This window comes from Centrocercus urophasianus, unplaced genomic scaffold (genome assembly GCF_019232065.1).
Source record: "Centrocercus urophasianus isolate 14NV4802_14NV808 unplaced genomic scaffold, USGS_Curo_1.0 seq_2, whole genome shotgun sequence".
In the NCBI taxonomy this organism is placed as follows: domain Eukaryota; kingdom Metazoa; phylum Chordata; class Aves; order Galliformes; family Phasianidae; genus Centrocercus; species Centrocercus urophasianus.
In genome coordinates this window covers 4,350,973-4,377,303 of record NW_024884755.1, presented here as the reverse complement: position 1 = coordinate 4,377,303, position 26,331 = coordinate 4,350,973, and the positions used below count along the sequence as shown (strand labels likewise).

At 42.7% G+C, this 26,331-nt stretch overlaps 2 protein-coding genes across 2 annotated transcripts; both read left to right on the top strand.

Moving 5' to 3' along the window:
* The first annotated feature begins 1,499 nt into the window (after positions 1-1,499).
* CNEP1R1 (CTD nuclear envelope phosphatase 1 regulatory subunit 1) lies at positions 1,500-7,222 on the top strand. Its single transcript, XM_042821773.1, has 6 exons — positions 1,500-1,611; positions 3,202-3,273; positions 5,033-5,106; positions 5,408-5,517; positions 5,651-5,705; positions 5,961-7,222. The coding sequence occupies exons 1-6, from the start codon at positions 1,587-1,589 to the stop codon at positions 6,000-6,002; spliced, it is 378 nt and encodes a 125-aa protein (XP_042677707.1). The 5' UTR covers positions 1,500-1,586; the 3' UTR covers positions 6,003-7,222.
* A 283-nt stretch (positions 7,223-7,505) lies between these two features.
* On the top strand, positions 7,506-24,623 carry HEATR3 (HEAT repeat containing 3). Its single transcript, XM_042821520.1, has 15 exons — positions 7,506-7,625; positions 8,774-8,946; positions 9,063-9,150; positions 10,196-10,308; positions 11,963-12,072; positions 12,794-12,934; positions 13,720-14,003; positions 14,683-14,773; positions 17,117-17,274; positions 18,316-18,398; positions 18,653-18,789; positions 21,689-21,777; positions 22,467-22,610; positions 22,708-22,884; positions 23,766-24,623. Exons 1-15 carry the CDS (start codon positions 7,506-7,508, stop codon positions 23,883-23,885), a joined length of 2,028 nt encoding a protein of 675 aa, XP_042677454.1. The 3' UTR covers positions 23,886-24,623.
* The last annotated feature ends 1,708 nt before the right edge of the window (positions 24,624-26,331 follow it).

The following is a 26,331-nucleotide window of genomic DNA, read 5'->3' as shown; positions in this document are numbered from 1 at the left end:
GCTGCCACCCCTTTTTTGATGCAGTCCAGGATACAGTTGGCCTTCCAGGCTGCAAGCGCACACTGCCGGCTCATGTCCAGCTTTTCATCCATCAGGACCCCCAATAGAGGGAAGCAAGGCCAGAGATTTGGTGGTTTTTACAGAGAACGTGCAAACTCAGTTTATCTGCTGCTGTGCAAACCAACTGAAAGAGCAGCCTTTGTACTAATGTCCGGCCTGGGCAACCCAACGCCAGCAGCTTGCCCGGCTGCCTCCAGCACCTTCACAGCTGCACGTTTTGCAGCAGGGAAACCGTGTTCCCTAGGTCAGATTTCAATAGCAGGAGCTTTTCAAGAAAAAGAAAGTAATTTGTGTATTACAAACAAAAGCGCAGTTTACCAAAGATAGCTTGTTTTTAATCAAATCAAGCTGCTTATACATGACGACCAACTTTCCAAGTAAAACAAACAAACAAACGAAAAAACAGCGAAACGCGGGAGCCAGAGCTCCGATGTGAGGACGGCTCGGCGGGGCGGCGCGGAGCTGCAAGGCAGGAGCCGGGCGGTAGGTGGCACCAGCGGGACCGGAGCTGAGCGCAGGGCTCGCAGCGCTGCGCCGGGCATCGGCACGGACCTCGGCAGCTGAAAACTGGCGGTAACGCGCAGCCCCGGGACGAGTCGCTGATCACGGCATTTAAACTTGAGAAGCTCTTATCTCGGGAAATTTTACTACTTCAGCTACCTCAGCATCCCGGCTAGGACAGCGGGAGGCAGCGGCACGGACCTAGCGATCGTGACTGCCGATCTCGGTACTACAAAAGACACGTTCACAATCTACCAAAAAATAAAATAGTGCCGCGAGCACCACGTACCGCTCAGAGAGCACGCACGGCCTGACACCGTCCCCACACGGCGCTGCGATGCGGCTCCTCGCCGGTAGGCGGGGCCGGAGCAGCGCGGCGGCGGACGTCGTGGTGAGGGACGGCCGCTGTGAGGGGCGGCCCACCGCGGCGCCCTTCTGCTGAGGTACGGTGCTGCCAAAGGCACCTCGCTGACGGACGGTTCTGCTGAGGGCGGCGGGAATCGCGCGCTGAGGGGAGCGGAGGGGCAAGAGCGCGAGGCGCCCCCCGCCAGGCTGCTGCCGCTTGCCTCACGAAGCGGCTCAGTTGGCTTTTTTATTTTTCAAGAGCAGGGCCTCATGTTTTATGGCTGTACTCGGAAAAACGATGGCTTCAGCCAATCTGCCGAGCACAGCCGCCGTTTGCCAGTGAAGTTTAATAAGTCTCGCGCCAAAGCCTCGGCAATCACTACTGCACAAAGCACAGCCACCAACTCGACCAAGCAGACCTTCACACACTGCCGTCCGCTTAATGACCCACACTCGGCCAAACCGCGCCCCTTGCCTCCCCGGGAACCAATGAGAACCGCGCTTGCTGAGGAGGGCGTCGAGAGTGGGAGGTTGTCCAATAGGGTGCGGCGTTGTTTGAGGGTGTGGCCGAGCGCCGCGCGGGGCGGGGCGGGGCGGGCCTGGTCTGCCGGTGTCAGGGCTGTGAGGTGGGAGCAGGGCCGGGCTGGCGGTAATTGTCTTCCGCCCCGCGCCCGCCCGCTATGAACTCACTGGAGCAGGCGGAGGGTGAGTACGGCAACGCTGATCGTCGACGCTCTGCCAGGGCGTAGGGTGGGCTGCGGCCCTTCCCCGGCAGCCCTCGGCGCTGCTAGGCTTAGCGGACCCCGTAAGTAGGCCCTGCTCGGGAGCGGCAGCAGCTCAGCGGCTCGGGGCGTGTTGGGCTCGCTGAAGTCGCGTGCGCTGCCGGCCTTCGCCTTGCTGTGCTACTGGAAATCAGGGCCTTGTATCCGCTGAGCTGCAGCGCTGCGAGGATGCCAGTAAGCGGCCGTCGGGCGATGTGGCCCCGCTCGGGAGCTGCTCTTACAGCGCGGGCCCCCAAGATAAGCTTGTCCCTGTGCCTGCGAGATGCTCTTTCTAAAGCACTAGCTGACAGCACGTTTGGAGCAGGATTCCTGCCATGCCCTCCGTGCTGCAGTGCCTGGTACGGGGCTTGGTGCTGCGCGGGGAGCCCCGCTCGTTAGCTGTAATTGCCGGGCTGGCTGTAGCTGTTGGCATCAATTAGCGCAGTTAGCAGTTCTGTGGCCACAGGCAGGGCGCTGTCATCTTCTGCCACGAACTCGCTGCACGCTTCTTGGGAGTAGTTTGAACTTGGAAAAGTGCATTAGTAATGATTATAATACCTGTTCTTTTCTCCTTGTAATCTAATTGCTCTACGATAGGTTAAATAACTTAGCAGTAGCTTCAAGTTGAAGGAAAGCACTTTCAGAGTGATGTTAACTGAAACACTTCAGCTCAAAAATGATGTGTTTCTTATTAAAACGCTTTTTAACTCTTGGTAGAATTCTAGCTTTGGCTGAATGTTGTCAAATACTGACCTTGTTGAACAGAGGATTGAATCTAAGAGGCAGGGGGTGAAACAGCTCCTTGACAAGCAGTGGTTGGTGAAGATTTTACACAAATTAGGTACATGAACTTGACATGCTGTTCATCTCTTAACAGCAATTTAAATTGAAAGATCTTGAGAAAACAATGGCAGTAAGGTGAAGCATCTATTCGGGGGGGGGTGGAAAAGAATTGTATTAAGATTACTGAATTAGTGTTTGCTATGCATGTATGTGTCTGTATCTCTCTGTATGACATACGGCATTAAGCAGTCTACAAAATAATGTCATCAGAACTATGCTGAAACATAACAGCTGGCAAATAGCCAACCTCTTTTTTTTTTTTTCCATTGTTATATAGAATATATATGGAATCTGTATCTATATATATAGAGAGCCTGAAGGCTTCTTGATATAATTAATCTCTAAATATGTTATCTACTTGTTGTGAAGGGGCTATTTAAGCTATTCTAAATCTAGGCTTTCTTAAAGCTGTTCAAAATACTTTGAGTTCTTAACCATTTCTGTTTTCTATAAGTAGGAATGTTTCTTGTTTAATGTAACACCATTGTTACACTTTTCATCTGGGGTTGGGTGGAGTTATTCTGAATGCTTTTTTTCATCCATGTGATGAATGCATTTGTTTTCTTCCTGTTTAAGAAAGTGGTGTGCGCGGGGAGAAAAGCAAATGCCTTTAATTCTTTACATCACAGTGTGATTAAGCAGATGAATTACACTTACAGATCTAATTACTCTTACGATGTATCTTCCATAGATCTCAAAGCTTTTGAAAGAAGGCTAACTGAATACATTGCGTGTTTGCAACCAGCTACAGGACGCTGGAGAAGTAAGTTTGATGTTCCAAGGGATACATTGGATTCTCTTTTATATGCTTTTTAGATTTACTGGTGTGAAGCTTTGATTTATGCTTGCCCAAACAACAATCTCTACTTAATGATCTTTTTACAGTTTCTGTGGTATGCATGCACTTACATGCTCTGCTGCAGGGCAGTAATGTGTTCACCTCAAGTTAAAGTGTAATACTTGCCTGGTTGTTATTCAGAAGCAATGTCCTGGGTTCCATTGAGCATTCCCACCACTGTTGAACTCAAACTTAACAAATAAAAAACTGTATGAATTAAAGGAATGAGTTTGTATCTGGTATGCAGAATGGCTTGGGTGGTTGTCTAGTATATATGTTTTTAAAGCCAACACTGCCAGATGTCATTAGAATGAGCTCGAGGCTGAGTTATTCTTCAGAGATGGGATATTAACGTGTTAAAGGTTTTTTTCTGTTTTGTTTTTGCTTGTTGCTGGGCTGCTTTTTGTTGCTCTGCTTTTTTGCTTGTTTCTGAAAGCTCTTATTGCCCAGCCAGACACTTCAGGTTCTGGAATCAAACAAGGCTAGGTTAGATAGTCCTTCAAAGTGAGGGTGAAGAAATTGTAGCAGTGGGTCCTGAAGAAGAATGAATTAAGAGCAGAATATATTTCCATCTGTTCTAATGGGAAATCTTGAAGTGCCAGAGGAGGGAAGTAGAATGTACCCTACGTGTGGTATGAGGGTATTTATCTCAGTGCTATGTTTTTTTTTCCTCCTTTTACCCCAGAAGAGAAGTACTCATACAGAAAAGAAGTATATGCTTTAGGTAGATCTTTTCCAACCTTCTTTTAAAAATTAACTTATTACTGTTTTTGTGTTGTTTTGTGTTTTAACTTTTTATTATCACTATGGAACGTGCAACTCCAGGTTGTGTCTTTGTGTGTTGTTTTTGTTCTCTTTGTTTTTTTTAATCATGGTAAATGTCTGTTTGCAGCCATCCAAGCATTACGTTCAACAAAAAATACTCAGATCTGCAAGGCTGCCAGTGAAAGCCTCTGAGCTTTATGAGTGTGCAATTGAACACAAGCTTTCTCTCCTTGGTTCCTTCTTTTTTCATCACCTGCTGCTCTCCAGCCCTTTGTAGTCTCTCAAAGTCAAGCTAGTGTCTTGCATTGCTATAGTTTGTGTTTAGCCTTTTTCATTTACAGTGAGTTGATCATTCTTCTGAAGTCATTCTGTATTTGTTTTGTTTCCTGGCTCCTGTTCAAGTTTGTTGGTTCTTTTATTTCTTTTTTTTTCCTTCTGTGTCCGCTTTCCTTGCTAAGTGTGTTGGTTGAGGTTGGAGGGGAGTATAATACAGCTTAGCTGTGCCACTGAAACTGTTGGTGCTAATTCTTCAGGCTTTTTCCTACATAGAGGAGCTAGCAGGACGGAAGCTGAATACTGAATAGTTGGGACAACTCTTAACTGCAGTCTTCCAGCTCCTAGTTTTTCTAGCTGTGTTGTTTTAGAAAGTGTTGTTTCTTCAAAGCACTGAAATGCTTTTACTTGAAAGAAATTAGGTTTCTGTACCTATAGAGGAAACCTGTACGGAGTGTCTACTGTTAAAAACAGTAGAAGTTTGTTTACATATCTTCATTTCTACTTTCCAAGGAGAGGTTTTTCCTCCCTTAGACGTGGTAGAAGAAATAAGTGCGTAAGAGCCTCTGTTGGGGGAAAAAAAAAAAATGCTGCTTTTGATAGGAGTAAAATATGATACTCATATTCTTGTTCTTTCTTTTATCAGTGATTCTGATAGTGGTATCAGTCTGCACAGCAACTGGTGCTTGGAACTGGTTAATAGACCCAGAGACACAAAAGGTAAAGGTTGTGCTAGTCCTGTATGCAGTCTGCCCCATAGCCTGGCGTGGCAGTTAAGTGCTGTAGTATCTTGAAAGTCAAAAGGATTGTTCTCCAAAGGGTCTTACAGACCACTTGTGCTCTCAAAGCATCTGCGCTCCTTCTGTACTGTGTCCTCGCACAATGGCAAAATGCTGCCACTTAAGGTGTGTCTAAAGAATTGTCCACTAAGAGCAGTAGTTTTTAATTCGGTGAACTGGACAGCAGCTTTCTGTCTGTGTGTAGCAAGTATATGCTCAAACTAATGACATTTATTTCCTAGGTGTCGTTTTTCACATCACTTTGGAATCACCCGTTTTTCACAATTAGCTGTATTACTCTAATAGGGTTGTTCTTTGCTGGAATACATAAAAGAGTGGTGGCACCATCAATGTATCCTTTGATCGTGTTTTTTCAAGTGAGGACTTCAGTCATTAGTTAGTGTATTGGTGTATGCTACTGCTGTGTCCTCAGTGAGCTGTTAGTGTACAAATGCTGGCTGCTTTCCTTGACACGGTGCACACAGTATAGCAGCTCGATGTCGAACTGTTTTGGCAGAATATAACATGTCCTGTGATGATGTAAGTGTTAGTGGTTCATTCTCTACACATTTTTTTTTTTCAAGATGCAAATATTTCAGAAATAAATGTGAAGTATTGTATTTTTCTGAGCAGCACTTATATACACCTTATAAGATTGTGTGGATGCATGCAAAAGTGGAAAATAGGATACTTAGCGTTCTTTCATTTGTCGTTTTGAACTTAGCCTGTGAAACTGAAGTGCAGTTAGGCTCAGCGTTCAAGGTCTTAACTTTTTCATTGTTTTCTGTCTTGCAGACTGGAAAATTAATTTTGAAACCTAGGCCTCATGTTCAATAAGGGCTGTCTTCCTTCAGTTTTTTCCACTGCCATGGAAACCAAAAATGACCTTTTTTTTTAAGGTAGTATGACAGCAAAAAAAAACCCACCAAACAGGACTGGTTGTCACTGCCTAGTAATGAAAGTCTTATACAGTTGACAGTGACGGTGTGCAATATTACTTTCTTGACTATTTATCCAAATTCTTTGTTATCATATCAGTGCTTTTGCTACTTCTGATTACCTCTTTTCAGTATTAATGTCATTTTTTACTTCAGCTAGAAGAGAACATCCAGGCAAAGTATGTGAATTGGTTATGAACTTGAAAACCAAACCTCATTTGTGTTGTGTATTTGAAAGCTGTTGTAAATAGCAGAGTAACACCAATGTTCAGGACAAAAACAATTGCTGTTTGAATTTTGTTGTCTCATGAACAGTATTGAAAAGAACACATGCCATTCCCGGGATGTTTTATTAGCACACTTACTCATTACAGCTGTCCTCATCTGGTCACTGTTTCTGGAACTGGTTAAGAGGCTTGCAGAAATACTGTCTGTGCTGGAGAGAACTGGTCTTAATATTTAAGAACTTTGCAGCTATGTTGAGGATCGCGTTTGTCCAATTGTGTGTGTATATATGTACAGTGCACCAGCCACTTTCCTTGTGCTCACCTGTAGCTCACTGATCTGGTTCACAGCACTGCTATTTTAAGAAGACTTTAATATTTTAAATATTGTCTTAAATATGCTTGCATCTTCCTGATTGTAAGACTGTACTGTATCTTGGTTCACAAGACCACACTGAGTGGATTTTAGGCTGTGATTAGTCTGAATATGAAACTAGGATTGCAAATGTGTAACTCCAGATTTGCTGAAGAAAACAAACAGTGCCACAATACAATAACAACGTGTTATTCCAAGTGTTAAAAACAGGCTGTGGATGTTACCTGCATAACTTTTTGGATAGCTCAACTGGCAAAGAATTTCAAGAGCTGAAGTTGTTTCAGGTGCCTTTTAAATTCCCAAGCTCTCAGTTGACTAAAACTGCACAGCTGCTGCAGCTTCTGTAGACCTACCTGCGGGCTGGGCTGGGTTGAGGCAGCCTATGGACAGACTGACCGTTAGGGCATCAGCATCGGTCCTCTGCGATCCTTCTGGCAGTTCTTCCGCCCGTCCATCGTTTTTAACCGTTGTATATTTTGTAGGTAAATGTGTATAAAATAAACGCTTTGTATAAACGGACGTTATCGTCTTTGTACCGCGCAAGCGCAGATCGGGAGAGAACGGGGAGCAGCACGAATCCCGGCTGCCGTCCGTTGCCGCCCTGCTGCCGGGCGGACCGTTTCGGTCGGCACCCGACGCGTTCCAGGCCGCGAGTCCGGCCGCTCCTGGGCCGCGTGCTGCTGCGGCGCGGCTCCCCATCGGAGGCGGCTCCTTATCGGAGGCGGCTCCCGGGCGGCGCTGCGCCTGCGCCGCGTCTCACACGTGGGTGCGCCGGCGCCGAGCGGCGCGGTGCCGCGGAGTCATGGGCAAGAGCCGCGCGCGGCGGTTCCGGAGGGTCCCCTTCTCCCCGACCGGCCCCGAGCGGCGCCGCGAGGAGGAGGGCGGCCCCGAGGAGGAGCCGGCGGCGGAGCTGCTGCAGAAGGTGCGGGCGGGAGCGGGGGGAGGGCCCGGGCCGGAGGGGCGGCGGAGGCCGCGCTGGGGCTGTGGAGCGGGGGGCGGTGGGAAGAGGGAGACAGGGAGGCGAGGGCTCGGCGCTGCCCGCCGCCGTCCGGCTGACGGCCCGGAGCCTCCCGAGTGCCCGGGGCTGGGCCGCCCTCCGCCGCCGCCCGCTCCCGGCCCTGTCCCGCACGCGGCACGGGAAGGCGGCCCGGCCCTGCCGGTGCTCCGCGCCCTGCCCTGTGCGCGACTGCTGTCTGTCTGTCTGCCCGGCCGGCGTGCTGCGGGCATCGAGACGCGGTGCTGGGTGTGGCTGGGATCAGCCGATCGTGCACCACTCATTAGTTTAGGATTTAAGCATTTCACATAGAAAGCATAGTTGGAACCTTCTTATGTGGGTTGGTCTAGTGTTGGAAGTAAAAGCCCTTTTTCTTTTAGGTGAATAAGTCCCTTTGTTCACTTCACTCAAGCGACATAGTGCTGCTTGATTATTTCTCTGGACTGACCTATCCACTATTTTAAAAAAGTACACCGATACACCCACGCCAGGGTGAGAGAGCTGAGATCCAATTGGTTTTCCTGAGGGAATGCACGGCTTTTCCACGCTGCTGTTTGGCAGGTGTTATCTTCTCTGTTGCATCTCAGCCATCGCTGTGCCCTTTGCCGCCGCTCTGTCATTCCATGGAGTGCAGCCCTGACACCCACCTGGCAGCAGGGCTGTGAGCACTGAGCAGGACTACTCCAGTTGTCCCAAGGCAGATATCTCTGGCCTAATGCACATGTGCAGCTTTGGCTTCTTCAGCTTTTCTTCATGATGTCATTTTTTATGGCATTGTTTCTGGCAATGTTTCCCCCCCACACTTCTGCATGTGTTTTTAGCAACGTAAGTCAGAGGTCCTACTGGTGCCAGCTGGCATCAAGTCTGTGCCTGAGCCAGTGCCTTCTCATTACACACCTGGAACAGGGTTTGTCTGCTCTTAGAGATGACCTCATAACTCAGGCAGAGATTTATAAACTTGCTCAGGAGCTGAAGGCCCTCGATTTACCTCAGAACTGTGATCTGGAGCCAAAAGGCCACATCCACACGATACAGACCAGCTGTGTGCCCGCTCCCCTGACTCTGTGTCTCTGCAGCTGCAGCACCCCAGCGCCGAGGTGAGGGAGTACGCCTGTGCCAGCATCTCACGGCTGCTGCAGCAGCAGCACGTCATCCCGGCCTTCCTGCAGAGGGACGTCGTCCGCTGCCTGGGCCCCATGCTGCTGGACCGCAGCTTGGCTGTGCGTGAGACGGCGGCGGGTGCCCTCCGGTAAGCTCCGTCCTGCGTTTGGCACTGCAGTGAGGGACTCCTGGTGTGGTAAAAAATATATATTATTAAACGCTTCTAGAAAGTCTATCTGATCCAAACAAATTTATTTTTCCTAGAAATCTGAGTGCTTGTGGAGGATTTGAAGTTTGTGATGACATGGTGACCCAGGACGTCATGACACCCCTTGTGGCACTTCTCAAAGAGGTGTGTTTATTCTTAGTCTGTTTTTAAACTGATCTGGCCCTTTACATATCTTTCATTCCAAAGCTGTTCCATTTTTTGTAGCATTTTTAAGATAGATATTTGTAAGAAGTTTTTAGAAGAGTGTTTCAGATCTAATAGCCTCTCCTTATCTTTAGGAGTATTAACTGCTGTACGTTTTGAGTATCTCCCACGTGATACAGAATATATTGCTTTTTCGTCATTAGGATTTGTTAGTAAACCTACAGTACTACAACTCTTGATATATGTAAATCTAAAACACTACAAAATTATGTGCTTCCTGAGCTGGCAGTTTGGGTCCATGGTAAGGTGTGTTGCCTGGGTTGGTATTTTCTTAAGCAGGCTGGAGATTTGGGGTCAGGAATGTCATTTAAGAGTAGCCTGTTCGGTCTGTCAGGATATTTTGCACATATTTATTGTAGTGAGGTTTCTTGGTGAACAGTTTGTCTTAATGAAAGCTGAGATTAGAGTTGAGTAGTTACTGCTTTTGTAAAGCAGTGTGTACTTAGCACTGGTTTTTGGTCCAGGTTTGCAGTGCAGTTTGGACACTGCATTGGGTTCTGTCAGCTGCTGTCTTTGTATGAGCAACTTTGAGCAAAACCATCATTTTCTGTATGTTTTCTGTGTATTTTGAATACCAGTAATAGTATTACTGTAGAGCACAGCAAGTTATATAGCTGAATGAGTCTTTGTGATTAGAACTGCTGAAAATTGCGTACAAGCTCTATTAGCAAGAAATGGCTTTTCAGGTTCTAAAATTGTTAAGCATTTCTTTATTAAAAAAAAAAAAGTGTTCGTGAAGTCTGAATACAAAGCTACTACTGTAGGAGTCTGTTTCTACAGGAGAAAACAAATCAATCATTCAATCCCGCTGTGACCCAGTTTTCACAGTGAACAGAAAACTGTTCTGGTTTTCTGATATTAAACATTTGATGAGAGATTTCTCAATTCCCTCTGCTTTGAACATTTTAAGTCTTGGCTTTTCTCTTGGCTTGTTTTCAACTCCATTTTACTAATTTGGTTGTAGTGTAGCAATGGACTAGATGCTAACCAGCTCTCCCCGAAGAAATGCAGAGAGATGAACAAAAATTACGTTGAAGATATAGCCAACGAGGCTATCAACTTGCTGTGGAATGTGTGGTGAGTTCTGCATTAGCACTGGCCTCTTAGAAAAGCTAAATGAAATTGCTGCTGAAAGAACACGGTGGCTGAGGCAGAAAGGAAGCTGCTGTCCTTGCAAGAGCAGCTGTGTTCAGTTGCCCACCTGATTTCTGCCTGCAGCTGCTGCATGTGACATTCGTAGTCGTATGGCAGGTCCACATCTGAAATACAAAAGTAATCCATGATAGAAGATCAACTCGTAAGTGAAGGAATTTAAAAATACGTGAAGGTGGTCTTTAGTTTCTTGCATTGATCATCCTCAGTTGGGGTGCTGTTTTCTGAAAGTTCTGTCACAGACTCTGTGAAGACACTTGTACAGTTTGAGTCGGGTGGTGCTCCATGCAGCCTTATCAATGCCTGCTGTAAATACAGGGGGCAGATGTTTGAGCTTTGGTTTGCTTTTCTTACAGCTTACTCCATCTGCAGGTCTTTCCAAAAGTTAGTATTAAGTGTTGGAACAAGCTGCCCCATAGTGACTGAAGCACTAATAGATCTGCATAATTATGTGAGAATATGAGTAGCTCAGTTAGTAATCGGCTCTGGAACCACGAAGTAAATGGAGAGTAAATGTGTATTTAAATGAAAATCTCTTCTGAAAGTTCTCCGGGAATTTTGTTTTCTCTTCATTTTGTAACAGCTGCGCATCTCTGGTCCATAGAGAATCTTGTTTTGTACATTGCAGTATTGCAAAGGAGTTCCCTGTCTGATTGGATGCTGACTTGAGGCCTTATCTGTAAAGTGTGTTTTTGAGGGGTTGAAAGCAGTGCAGGAACTGCTTGTTCAGCACCTTGCATGAACTATGTGGACAATTTTTAGTGGTTTTTTTTTTTTTTTTAGGACAGCTTTTATAGACACCAGTGCTTTGGAAGAGGAGCTGCAGTCATTAAGTGTGCTCTAAATCCCTTTTGTGTGCATTGAACCCTGTGGCTCTGACCATGAACTGCTGGCATCACTGCTAAGTGTGGTGCTGATCAAACTGGGGCTGGCTTTGATGCCCAGGCAGTATTTTCACAAGTGGATTTCTGAATAGCACTGTAGGTGGTTAGGTCCTGTGCCTCCTTTAGTTAGAATTTGTCTTGTTTAATATTTTAGTTGAAAAATTGAAGTAGCTGTGAAAACTTGAAGAGATATGAATTCCACAGTTGGTAACAGAAAGAAATGACACGTTTAACATTGTTTTGGTGTACCTTTCTGGATGTCAGGCAGCGGTCATTTTGCAGAGTAAATGACTGCAGTGATAGGAGGGGAGCAGCCCAGTCTCAGTTGGGATGTGAGGATGTAGTCATCCACGTGGGCTGGCTTCGGCCCATGGCTGCGTGCTGCCTGTTGTGTTCAGGCTGTCTCTGCTCACAGAAGGATGTACTTAGCCTGATAAACTCCTGAATAATGTGTGTGAGGAAGCAGCTGTCACAGGGCAGCTTTCCTCAGAGGTATCCTGGGTATCCCAACCCCTTTTCTTGTGTTTTGTAGGGTTGGCCATCGCCGTGATGAGCTCTTTGGCTAATATGTCATTCTTAAGTAGGTCTTAAAACTATAAATGTGAGAAATACCAAGTGTGTGTTACTTAAAATTTTGTTAGAATTACTTTCCCCTGGGAAGAGTGTTTTATTGATCTTTTTTTTTTATGCATTAGTGAATGCAACAGTACAGCAGTATCCATATTCAATAAAGAAGGGTGTCTGGAGGCTGTGCTACATTACATAAAGAAATTTTCCACGAATGTGGATCTGGCTATTTCAGTGGGTAAGTTGTAAAAAGAGGAGGTGGGTTCTAAAGATTTGGTTTTTTTCTTTACTGTCTGAATGTAACACTGATGTCAAACGCATTGCATAATGAACCTGCCTTAGTGTTGCTTAAACTGCACACTGGATAGAAAACTTTGAATTCCTTTCTGAACAATACAGTGTTCAGAAATCCAGAAGTGGAATGGAGCCTTGATGGTTACATGGGTGGAAAAGGTCTGTGGAAAGAAAGTGCTTGAGGGAGGTGCATTTTTTATTTTTATTTTTTTCAGTAGATCAAAGTAAATGGTCTATCTGGAAACAAAACAAAAAAAATTAAGTGGCTGCTATCACTGTGAATGCATTTTTATTAGTAGCACTGTAATTATGGTCTTTTATAGTCTCAGTGGTGTCTGTGCTTGCAGCACTTTTTTTTTTTGTATTTTCCTTAATCAGTATGTGGCGCAGAAATTGGATTTCATGTAGCTGAAAGTGATACAAGTTCTGTGTCCGGCAGCACTCTCCTCACTGCCCTGCCTGCAGCATGTTTGCTGAAGTATGTCTGTTAACCTCAGCCACAAATTGTGAAGGATGGTGTCATGCTGCTACAGTATGAAGCTGCATCGCGTATTTTTCCTGTGTTCAATTATTCCAACTTTTGGGAATGCAGTGCTTTCTTGTTAGGAGACTGAAATTTGCTATTGGATTTGTTAATTAATTATTGCTTTTTTCCTTTGCTGCAGCAAATTGCTTACAGGCAGTGACAGAAGATAATCCAGATCTCCTTTCTTCATTCAATGCCCCTATGCAGCAAGTCTTGGAAACAGTGATGCTGTGTCCAGAGAGCACAATGAAGCACATCCTTTTGAGAACACTGATAGCAGGTAGGGTGTCTGAGGCATTCCTTCTGTTGTTCTGGGTGGCACAAGAGGTAAAGGAGGGTGGGAGGGCTGGAAGGCTTCCTCTTCTCACCTTCACATCCACTTGTGATGATGTACTGACATTAGCTGTAAGCAGTGCTTGCAGAGTTGGTTCATGAAGTTATTTCTTCCTCTTAGGATTGTGTTTGTACTGAAGTGAAATGTGGATCTACATGTCTGTAAAGAATCGTCTCAAATGCTTGATTCTGAGTTTGTTACTCTGGTCATCCACTTTAAATGTTCGTTTGCTTTTCACAAGTCAAATGAGTCAGTAATAAGTAGTACAGGAATTGTTTTGATCTTACCTCAAGTACGGGGTTTTTTTACTTCAGATTTTCTCCCTTGTTCTCTGTACCTCAACTGCTCAACCATGGTGACTTTTAGTACTGGAGTGCAATAAATGAGTTTAGTTTTGGGAATCCTCAGAAATAATTATCTTGTGGATTTGAATTTTTTTTCCTAAAGGTAAAAGTGTCAACATAACTTCTTATAAATACTGTGTGTATTCTTACATACTGGAATTTCCCTGAGCTTCAGGTGTGAATACTGGGCAGTTATTACATAGCAGTGTATGGAGTGCTAAAAAGAAAAATGCAAATCTGCGGAGAAAAGACTTGTGGACTCATACAGAAATACAAGCCATAACTATTGTAACTCATGGAGGCCGTGTCTTCACAAAATATACGGCTCTTACAGAGCTGGGATTTGACAATTTAATGCATTTTCGTGTTTCAACATTTCATATATAGGCACCATCTGGAATATCAAGGAAACCATTCCACCAGGCAGCCTGGGAAGCATGGTTAATGCAATCCTGAAGATTTTCTCAGAATCATTAGCAATAGATGCTGGTGAAACAATTATTCGTATGAATGAAGCTGAAAAAAACAGATTGAAAGCTGCTGCAGAGGCAGAAACTGAGGAAAACGTGATTGATGTTACAAACAACTGTGCTATAAGTGAAGATGATGGCCTGGAAGAAATATCTAAAGGAAAAGGCAGTGGAGAACATGACATCTCAGACCTGCTTCCAGTAAGTGCAGCTGGCTGGCTCTGGCAGCTCTGTGCCTTTGCATGGCTGTTGCTGTGTAGTGTTTGCCAGAGTAACTAGCTGCTACAGTCACTAATCTCAACTCCCAAATGGCTTGTCTGTTTGAGTTCAGACTTCAGAGCTGAGCATGGAGAATTTCAGCACAAGTTGTTCAAATGTGGTCAAGTTGAGCAACACATAAGGAAAGCACATTTCCATTTTGTTGGCTAGTGGGAAGTGTAGGCTTATCTGACTCTTTTACCTCTAGCTAGTGCAGGAAGTCCTGAGTCCTGCGTAAGGTGAGTGTGGTGTTTAATGGCTTTAAGTGTTCAGTGGAGATTGCAGAGAGATAACAAATGCATTCACTGTTCTGTTTGTGAAAAATAAAATAGAAATAAATATTTCTGCTAGGACTTTAGGTAACATCTTAGTAATCTTTTCCGTTACAACTTTAGTTCAGATGAAATTTTTAAAAGTAACATTTGATCCCTAGTAGAGATGGTCATCTGAAATATCAGTCAGAGAGATGATAGGCAGATAGATCTTAATGTTTTTTCAAAGCTTTGCTGAGGGGTAAGAAGAGGAATGGCTGGGTTGTATTTTTCACTGGCAGTCTAGATGCTGTAAATTGCACTGATATGTTGTTTTCCAGAATTAAATTTTGCATCTTTTTTTTCTTTAGTCTGATAAATGGGAGCTGAAAGAAGTGACAGCCTTACTGATGGCTCAGCAGACTGCTCTGGAAATCATTGTTAATATGTGCTGCAGCGAAGGTTTGTAGGAATCTCCCCCTCCATTGCAAGTGGTGGCGTGGCTTTTGTTTCTGGGATAAGTCATGTTTAGTTTGCCATTTGGTGATCTTAGTCTTTTGGTGATTGCCATTTGGTGATCTCAGCCTAAGGTGAACTTGCATAGAATTGCCATTCCTGCCTGATGCCCTCATCTGGTTGAGAATCACAGTAATTAATTCTGTTACTTATTTAAGTATTTTTGTCACTTAAATAGCTTCTACTGCTTACACATTTTGCATGTTATGAGCTGTAATTCATAAGCTCTCCCCTTTAATTGGAAAATCTCTTGTAGATAAGCTGCATATTCTACCATTCGCTCAGTGTAAGATAAAGTTGACTGTGTTGTATTTCACTGCAGAACTTCACCCATACATGGGCGGAGAAAACTGTAGTCAGTAGAAATTAAGAGGAATCCACAGGCAGCTGCTGATTTAATTTTCAGGTTATTTGATGACTAAAATAGCTTTTGCTATTATGCCGGCTTGATGAAAACTTTCAGTTTGCCACACAACTAAGGGAAATAGCCAGGTTGGCAAATAGGTGTTTTTTTTGACTGAGTACTGGCTGGCATTTGGGAGGAGAAACAGTACTCTCATCCCTAGCAGGCATGGAGGAAGCAGTCAGGAATCAGCATTGTTGTCCAAAGTTCACAGGTTGCCAGCCCTAGTTAGGACAGGATTGCCATAGGAAATGCTCCTGTATTTCCGAGAACATTACAAGAAACCTGATCTTAGTTGTGGGTGATCCAGTTTCTGCTCTCTGAGCTGTGATACCGCTGCTGTAGTTTTTTGTTGCTGAACTGCTAGGTCAGCTAGCACAGTGGTCATTTAATTTTCAGAGATTTTTTCTTTCTTTGCTTTAAGATGCTGCTTCTAAAAAAAAAAAACCAAAAAACCGCGTCCATCTGCAAGAAACGTATTGAGAAGGAGGTGTCAGCTTTATTTGCATGTTTGCTCTTGCACTGGGGCAGGGCCTTGTTGGTAGAACGTGAAAGATGACGTGTTTTCTCATGCAGAAGGTAGTAACACCAGTGCATCATAGGGGTGGAATTATCTGGGTGTTACCATAAGCAAAAGAATTTGACCATGTGATCAGGTGGTCACAGCCTAACAAGTTACTTTGCATCATGTAAACAGTAGTCATCACCTTTTAAATAAAGTCTTAGAAGTTACTGAATGCAGGTGCTCAATGGAGGTGAAGTACAATAAGAGTAAATAAATGTATTTTAAGTGAATGACTTTACTTTTTGCCACAGAAGTGCATGGCTACCACACTAGTCTCCACAGGGACTAGATGACACATTAGTCTTTTGTCAAACAAAATTACATGAAGGTAGATATTAATATGTATAATTTTGTCACATTAGTTAAAAATCCTGACCTTTTAACAGAGGCAGAAATTTCATCCCTCAGTGAGGAGGATCATTCCTACTGGTAGACTTAGAATTTGTGTAAACACCAATTGTGCACTGGTTAAAATGTAACCAGATCTGAAACATTAGATAGCTTACTGTAAATGGATGTGGATGTAGGAGTACCGGGTTAAATGTAAGTGATGGACTTGTGCTCATCAGGCGCAGGCAACTTTTTGCCACGGACACATTATTTACTTTGTTGTAGCTGTGCCCACTGATATCCTTACTTCAACACCTCTCCCCACAGCTGTTCCCACAGAAAATATCAACCCAGTTTAACTTACATATTTGTACTTCTAATTTACTTCAAATATGTTATCTGAAAAAGCTGTCAGAGGTTGATTTAGATTGCTTTGGCTGGCTTTGTTGTCATGATTTCCTTTTCACTAGCTTTCTGTGAGAACAGCACCACCTTCATCCAACCCCATTAGTGCCCAGTTAGAAGAGGTCTCTCTGTGACTTAAGCATTCTTAGAACAGTTGCCTTAATCTTATTACAGGTATTACAAGGGTTAAACGAATGTGTGTGCATGGTTGAATCTATCTCAAAAAGCAAATTGGTGCAGTCCCAGTTAAAATCTTAGTAAATGTTTAATGTTTCTCAAGAAATGCTTCTTTTTTGCCTTATCTGATATCTTTAGGTAAAGCATAGTTAACACCAGAGGATGAGGTGTCTGTGTTTGGAGAATCTCCTTCATAAGAGTACATGTTCCTTGAGTGAATATAAAATAAATAATTTTTTTAGTGTGACAGTTTAAACAAAAGTGGCACCACATTTGTAACTGTGGCTTAATGGTTCTTGGGCTACGTGGATTTCATTAGGGCACTGGAACTTAAGACTTAAACCAAGAACTGGAGCCAGGTATAATTCAGTAGTGGGGTCACATTTACAAATTTTTCTTCTGCTTTCAGATCCCTCTGATGATGAGTGGGAAGAACTCTCCAGCAGTGATGAAAGTGACCTGTTTATGGAAAACTCATACAGTGAGGGCAGTGGGCTGCTGATGTCACCCCTGTGCCTCTCTGCTGAGGTTCACTCAGCATTTCTGAACAACCTCATTCCAAAGAAGGTATTTTCTTTTGTTTCCAATATGTGCTACGTTCTCTCATTTGTTTCCAATTTCTCTCCTAAGTTAGGCAAACTAATCTCTCCACTCCACTTGGAGAAGATGAAATTCATTTAAAGACAGTTTAGCTTTTTTGTTATTTTGGTTTTTGTTTTTTCCTGGAGATGTAGCAGCATTTCATGGGTTGTCTTTGTCTGAATAATGTAAGTTGGAATAGAAGATTCTTTCAGAACCTTTGTGCTTTGTTGTTTCTTGCTTGGTTTTTGGCCATTTTGTTGTGTTATAATTAATTTGGCTTTTTCAAAATACAAAGGTTATTTCTTGTTTTGGTTGTGAAAGAGATGACCTGCAAAAAGAAAGGGAAGCTTAATTAGAAGCTTGGCTGCCAAATGTTCATGTTAGCTGAGGGAACTGGAAGTAACCTGTGTGAGTGACAATAGTCAGCACTGAAAAAATGCACGTTCTGCTTTTACCCTATGCTGTCTGAAGTACAATATCTGACACTGACAAAAATTAAATTGTTCTTGTTCCAGAATTGTTTTGGTCATTGCTATATAGGGTTGTAAATAGAAAATCCCTGATCTCAACCCAATTATTAGTGTGATTCAGCATTCACTTGAGGTGAAAACTTTCAGGGCTTTTTGTACTCAGTAGCAGGCAGTGTAAGCTTCATGTTAAGGTATTTTAAATTTGCAGTCATCTGAGAATTCTGTAACAGAGTTTGTGAGAAGAGAGATTTAAAAAAATGAAAAAGAATAGTAGAGATCTAGAAGATCACCTGATGCACAGTACAGTTAGATACTTAAGAAAAGCTGTGCTAAACCTGTGTTTGATTGCTTGTTTTTGAGCGACTGAGGAAGACTCTAGCATTTTCAGCATGTGAGTGCTTGTTACCCTCAAAGCTTTGAGGACAGTCAAGTATGAAATACATTTACTTGAGGTATCTGTTTGACATTAAGCTGAAAATTCAATCTTCCCATCCCCATGCTGTAGAGAAGAAAAACAAAAGCTTTCTTGCTAAACCTTTCTTTTTCCCCTCCCCAGATTCTTGAAAAAACTGCTTTTCCGAACAGTGTTGCTCTAGACATCTGTATGCACAATCCGTCTTGGAAACCGTTAATTAAAAAGTAGGAATTTCATTGTCTCTCTTACTACTTTTCATATATACTCAGTTTTAGAGCTCTTAGAAGGACTGTTCATCTTTGGGTTACTTGTAAGATCTGGAAAATGGCAGATCTGATGCTTCATTTTCAATGAAGAGATGCAGATCTTTGGGTAAACTGCACACCAGATCACATCCTTACTTAATTCAAGATCCTTCTCTGCATTTCTGCGTTTATTTACAAAGGTCTGCTAAGTGCACTTTTTGTTTTCGTTTCAGACTGAACACAGTGCAGTGTAGAGCTTTAACCTGTCTTCATAGCATTTTGTTGGTGTCAGATGTGGATTGCCTTGGAGGAGCCTCAGCACTTCAGTCACTTGCACAACATCTCTCACAGCTGATCTTCTCTAAAACAGGTAAGGTGCTTAGAGGCTTGCTGGCCTATCATACAGGTCTAAAGTAGCCACTATGCATATTAGGTTTTATTGCCATTTTATTAATAATTGTATTGCATTAATCTTTCAAAATAAGATACTGAGTATCAGAAACATGCTGACAGAGCAGTGTACAGTGGTATAGTGTGTTTACTCAAATTGATTCTTGAGCAATTACACTTCTGATGCAAGACTGCATTATGTCTATGTGTGCAAGAAGAAAATCACGAAGTTAGCGGATGAATCTTCCCTTGCTGTGAGACCAAAACTGTTTGCTTGAATATATTAGTGATAATAGCAGTTGTTCATCAATCTGCTGTGTCATGGGAAAGATGGGACCTTTTCCCTTTCAATGTGGAAACACTCATGGGGAGGGAAGAGTATCCAGGACAGTCTGTCACATCACTTTTTCTAGGAATTTTTTGGAATAATGGTGAAAGTGGCTGTCGCAAAGATCTCCAGAACGCATGTGCATACTGCAGTAGGAAAGATGGCAGCCTTCTTGTCTCCAGGACATGCGTTATGCATGTGATTGCACAGCTTTATTGGAAACATTTTGATAGCAAGGAAATGTGCATAAGATGACGACTTCATGTTATGATGGTGGTTCAGTTTGAATGGAGAAGTCAGTAAACTGGATAATTTAGTTTTGCTAAAAATGATGCTGGTTTAGAATATCAGATATATCCTGGTGAATACTATCATGTATCCACTGCAATTCATCCAAGACATGTTATTTCGTAGAGATACTGTGATGGTTTCCCTGTAGATCTGCTAGTATCCACACTGGATAGCCTAGTGCAGGTACATGGCAGTTAGCATTTCCAGCTACCTCTTGCAGTCCCTTAGATCAGATCATAGTCATTCACATAGTACTGCTGGACCACTTACTATATGATTTCTGTTACTAATAGTAGAGAAGCTGAACCAAGACTTTAAATAAACAACTGGTTCCAACTCAGTGATCTGGTTCCCTGGTAAGCTGCTTCATTCAAACTGTTCTACTAATGTGTTTTTAAGGTCAGTGATATGGCTCCTCAGTAAATCAGAGATATTCTTGGAGACTGAAGGAACCTGCCAAATCTCAAAACTGACAGAAAATGTATTTCCTAAGATGGATCTGAAGTCTAGCATAGGCATAGCCTTTGTCATTTCTTGTCTTTTAAAAGCTTGATCAGTTTTCCTCCCTTCCTTCAAGTGACTTCATTTGTAACCACAAATATGGTGTATGCAGTCCTTATTTGTTGTGTAGTATGATGCTGCATTGTTGTTTGAGGATGCATCTGCCTGCAAAACACACTTTTTTTTTTCTTCTAAATGTCATACTAAAATATTTTTAAATGTCATATTAAAAGCATGTGATATGATTAAAATGCTTGAAAAAAAACAAAATGCAGGAAATGAAAATAAATGTAAAACATAAGCAAGATTTCACATTATAGTTGGAATAGTCAGGACGTTCTTAAGTGAAACTGGAGAAATGACAAGCTGAAGACAGAGGGTCTGCAATTAGTTTAAATATTTTGTTAGTAATTAGATGCTAACTAATGGAAGCTGTTAGAGCTGATAAGTCACCGAGTGCTTAGAAGAAATTTTGTGGTTTACAAGTTGAAGAAAGGAAATAAGGATCGAGTTGCTTAGGTGGGAGAGGTGGAGATGCATATTAAGTTAGCAAGAGTTTCTGCTTCTGGAATAGTCCAGAAAATTGCAACACCTTAAAGAAAAAATAAAAAGCTTTGAAGAAGCAGAATGTGCACTAAAGGGGATGGCTCCTACTGATGAATTTATAGTTAACAGGAATAATGCACTGTTTGATTTGTACGTTTCTGAAAGGTTGTTAAACCACTGGAAAGCATGCTCTTTACATGAGTTGGAAAGAGCCCAGTGTTCTGAGTGCCTAAAAAAGCCTATTTAGAAGAAAGGAGTTAAAGAACTCAGTCAGCTTTTGTAATTTTCTCAGTTCCTGTAATATGGCCACGTGACACATGGTTTTCAGGCTTCTATTCTGACTGTGGTGTCAGAACAGTCTTAACAAGCGTCTTAATCAGGATGTCCTGAAACACACTCTGCACCTTCAGTAAGGGTGTGGGTGACGCCGAGCTGTGTGGTGCAGCTGACCTGCCCAAGGGGTGGGATGCTGTCAGAGAAACCTGGATAGACTCCAGCAGTGGGTCCAAGTAAACCCCATGAGGTTCAACAAACCCAAGTGCAAGGTCTTGCACCTGAGTCACAGCAGCCCCTGTATCAGTACAGGCTGGAGGGTGGAAGGGTGGAACACAGTCCTGCGGAAAAGGACTTGGGTGGATGTCAAGCGGGACGTGAGCCAGCAATGTTCCTTTACAGGCCAGAAAGCCAACTGTATCCTGGGCTGCATCAAAAGAAGAGTGGCCAGCAGGGCACGGGAGGTGATCCTGCCCCTCTGCTCTGCACAAGTTTTAGATTTGATACAAGAAGAATGTTTTTAAGAGAAGAGTGAAGCACTGGCACGGGTTGCCCAGGGAAGTGGTGGGTGCTCCATCGCTGGAGGCACTCAGGGTTGGAATGCATGGGGCTCTGAGCACCTCATGGAGCTGTAGGTATCCCTGTAATTGCAGGAGACTTGGACTAGATGGCCTTTGAGGGTTCCTTCACACAAACAATTGTGTGAAAATAAGTGCCATGGAAGAGCTATGATTACTGATTTTCCTAATATCTGATTTTCAGATAGAATTACCATTGAATTTAAAAAATCACTGTGGTTGCAACTACAAAGATCAGTTACTGAAAATCTAGTTTTTCCTGGTTTTGGTAGTACCTGAAGGAAAAAGTTAAGGATTAAGGAATTCATGCATTTTGTATCCTTATCATTTAACTTTTGGCTTTGGGTGCAATTCTTTAACAGAACTCCCTGAAGATGCAGAATTCTTGGAAGCCATAACCAGTGCTTTGAGGGCTCTCTTACAAACAATGGCATCGAAGAACATATCCCAGGTAAGAGGTATCAAGCTCAAATGTTCCAGTAGGTTCATAGACCTTACAGGAATGCTTTGCTATATAAACAGGTGAAATGTTTAAAAATTAAAATAGCAATAAAAACTTTGGGTGAGATGGTTAGAATGACAAGTACATTATCTGCTAACACCACCTGGACATATGGATTCTTTATTTCCTGATTTCACCCAGTTGAAGCTGGTCTTTCTAGAATGTTTGTTGGACTTGAATTAAATATCCAGCATTGGGCATGAGCTAAATATAGAAATGAAGCCTAGTGATTTGTTATACAAGATGTAATACTAGGTGGGCTGCTGGTCCTTTCTGGCTATAAACTGAAATATGAGCTTCTATAAGTTGTAACGAGCTGGATAGCTAATGAGCTGCGTAGATTTGTGAAAATCCCTTTTGGCTCAGAACTTTTTTCCTTCAGCTTCATAAAGCTTTAGTTAAGTTCTGAAAGAAACACCTTATGAATTTGAAAGGGAAAGTTTAACTCTTCTCTTACTGATTAGACTTACAAGAATCCATGTACCCTTCTTAATATAGGAATTTCTGTTTTCCTATTGCAGATTTGCCTGAGTGTTGTGTAGAAGCACATTACTTACATTTCATATTTTAAAGTTTCTCTGGAAATGTTAATACATATTTCTTTTTTTTTCCTTTCTTTCTTCTCCCTTGCGGATCAGTGCATGACTCCTGAGCAGCTCCTGGCTTTATGTGAAGCAAGTATTCACAGCAGCAATGCCAGTGTGAGAGTGAACGTAGTGGGCATCCTTGGAATTTCTGGCAGCGTCTTGGCCAAAGCACAGGATACAGCTGAAACGCTAGAGGTGAGAAAGCCTTTGTGTGGCAAGCCTGGAACTTTGATACTTGTAAAAATTTCCTTATGCAGCGTTTGAAAACTCAATTTTTCTTTCTTGTGTTTAGATGATCGGAAAATTTCTTCTTGAGGTGGCTATGAAGGAGTCTTCTCTTGTGGTAGCAGGGGAAGCCTTGGATGCCCTTTTTGATGTATTTGCAGATGGTAAAGAAGCAGAAAAAGCAGCAGTGCAGATGAAGTTGCTTCCAGCACTGAAAGAATTTCAACCAGTGTTCAAAATGAGGGTAGGCATCAGATGCAGCCAGCTTGGTGTCTCAGCTTGCTGCGTGGGTTCAGGTTTGTGATTTAGGCTGCTAGGAGAGATAATTAAGCAGAAATGTGTGACTTTATGAGATGATGGGGAAAAAAACGAAAGCAAATAATTAAATTCATGCTATTCTGCTTTAGAGAAACCAAATGCACTCACCTTGCAGTTTACAGAATCATTAAGGTAACAGCATTGCATTGCAACATCTATGATGTGCAAATGATTATTTTTTCTGAAACTCTTGTGAAAATAATCCTTCAGATGTCTCTGGAAGAGAGCAGCTAATTTGTTGGGAAGGAGAAGTCCCTTCAGAATTTACATTCACATCTTCTGGTTTTAACTTGCAATAGTTGCATGTGGATTTTTGTTCTGTTGTTGGTTAATTATCCTGTATTTCCAAGAACTGTACAGCTAAAATCGTAAGCTGTAATTTTAAGTGTAGCTTTGACTTAAATAGAGAATGGCTTTCAGTGCATTATTTCCTAGTTGGATGAAGTCTGAGGAGTGACTTTCATAGTCCTATTACTAAGCACGTATGGATATTTGACAGGACTACAGTCATTTGATCAGTTAGCTCTGTAAGATCTTTAATATGAAAAGCTGTTAGTAAGTGCATGTTTTAGATTTAGGAGTGAAATAGGATCCAATTGTAGCCTAGTTTTAAGCAGAAATGTAGTGGAGTGAAGTGACTTGCAGAAATATTTGCTAGTGGTGAACGTGCACACATGAACGCGTTGGTGTTGTCAGAACACATGCACAGCATGGCTTGTTACAGAACCTCTAAATGTTACCAGCTTCTGGGGACCTAATAGGAAAAGCTTCTCCATTAATGAAAGTATGTGTTTTTTGGTTTTTCAGATACGAAAAGAAGGCAAGGGACAATATAGTACAGATCAGCTTTGTGTTCTTGACAACGTGAAGATGAATTTGAGAAGATTCATTGCATATCAGGAGACATTAGGCAAAAACCCTACTTGAAACATCGAGGAACTTTAAGGTTTCTTTATCGAAAAATGTTTTCCAAAAATATACTAAAATGTATTGAGAAAAGCAGTTTTGCTTTCATGTTAATATTAGGATTTTTAATGTTCAGTATTTTATACTTCTGGGATGATGCAATGTGGAGGTCACATCAGCATAAAAATGCACAGCATATTTTGAGTTCAAATGTTAGCAGTGATGATAAGTGCTCTTGCAGTCCTGAGATCAGCAAAAAGCACCACTGTCATTGTGAGAAATCTTCATGTATCCTGGCAGAAAACTACAATTGCATGACAAAGTAATTTAAGGAATATTCTCAGTTATGTGCCAGATTAAGGCAGGGAGGCTTAAGGTATTTTGAGGGAGTTAAGCAGTGACGGGATGTTGGTATTTGCTGTTTGCCTTTACCTGTTTGTAGCTTTGCACAGGCACTTATGGCAAGCTTCCCAAGGAAAGTGTGTGATAAGTGTGTAGATTACTTTCAGCACTTGGACCTGTTACTTCTTGAGGCTTGTCACGGAGCGAACTGTTTCAGATTCATTTACGACAAATTTGGTATTTTGGCTTTTTACTGTAGAAATCAGTCTTGAAAGGATGCTGCTCCATCTTTGTGATTTGATTGCTATTTCTGAGAATCAAGTCTCCCAGTTTACATTCTTCCTTGTAATTCTGCATCTGGGTGAATTTGATTTCAGCGAAGTAATGAACCTAATAAAATATTTTTATACTGAGGTATTATCTAGAGTAATTTTGTATTTACTGAAACTCTTTTAAAATATTTCTGATGGAGATTTTTAAGCTGTACGATACTGAAACTATTTTCAAAAACTGTCACGGATTCATGAAGGTTTTATATGTACTTCCATGTATCAAAAGCTGTGGTTTTGTTTCTGTGTACAGGATACCTTCAGACACTTCTTTTTCTATCTACTTTTTTAAGAAAAGCATTTTGTTGTGCTGATTTTTGAAAAGGGACTTTTTATCCCTCCTCCACCATTAGCATAACCATCTAGATTTTGACAGAATTTTCCCCATGGTGTTAAGCAAGGAACTGCAAAGACAAAATTTGCTCAGCATGTTAGACTTCAGTCTGTGAGGCTGGAAAGCAGGCTCTGGAGCTGGATGGATAACTTGAAAATTGATTTTACAGAATTCTGACACACGATATTTGGCCAAGTGCAAGCAAGAGGATGTGAGAAATGAGTTTTAAGCAGCTGCACTGCCAGAAAGTCCCATTGTTGCTATTTCTTTTCAGAAGTTCAATTAAATGTGTGATGTGATGCCTGCTAATGAAACGAGTGAGGGTGTGTGGACAACTGGGGAGTGTCTAGGGCAGTTGGCCTGGCCTTCAGAAGTTCAGGAGAAGTCCTGAGGAAGTGGAGCCGTTGTACAAGTTGTCCTGGGGGTTGGCAGGGCTGGAATGTAGCAGCTGGGTGGATTAGGAGGTAGGGCTGCGCAGTGTGGATTTTAATCTCGGTGTTAATAATATGTGCTGTATGCTGAGGATAAGTATAATTTTAGCCTGATAAAGGGCATTAATAATAGTTTGAAGCATTTTAAATGAAAAACTTTCATGCTTTCATTTTGAGGGTGCTCCATTGAATTGCTGGCTGATCGTGATTGAAAGGTTCTCTGGGGGTCCCCAAGTCCATCCCTGTGCTCGAGGCAAGGCTTTGTCTAGGGTTTGATAGGTCGTGCTCAAAGGGGTGAAAATCTCCAGGGGTGAAAATCTCACAGCTGTGGGGGGACCTTTCCTTTGCTTGACTGTCCTAATTAAGAACACTCTCCCACTTCTGCCACTTACCTAATAGGAACTCCCTGTGCCACAAAGCAGGCCTCTTGTCCTTTGGGTGCCACCAAGAGGTGTCTGGCTCCATGTTCCCTTCAGTCCCCATTTTGTAGCTGAAAATAGGAATTGTATTGCCCTTTTCTCCAGGCTGAGCAGACCTGGCTCCCTCAGTCTCCAGCCATCTTGGTGGCCTTTGCAGCCTCGCCTGCCCCAGTGTGTCTTGTGCTAGGGGCCCAAAGCTGTGCGCAGTACTGCCAGTGTGATTTCATGAGTGCTGAGAGAAGTGTCATTTTCTGCATCTGCTGGCCATGCTCCTGTCAGTACTGTGCAGTATTCATTAGCCTTCACTCGCTGTGAGGTTGCACTGCTGACTTATCATCAGTTTGTCCGCTGTGACCCTGAGGTCCTTCTCTGCAGAGCTGCTCTCATTCAGTCAGGTGCATGCTTGGTTTTTGGGACTGCTCTGTTCCAAGTATAGGACTTCACATCTTGCCTCAAGTAGGGCAGTCGGACCCTGCTTCCTGGAGACTGTTAGAACAATTACGTGTGTGTGGAGCAGGGGTTGTTACTAATGAGAATAAAATGTTTTCTCTTAAAATACAAATCTGAAAGTTGCAGATAAAGGTCTCTGCCAGAAAGCCTATTTTTTATTAT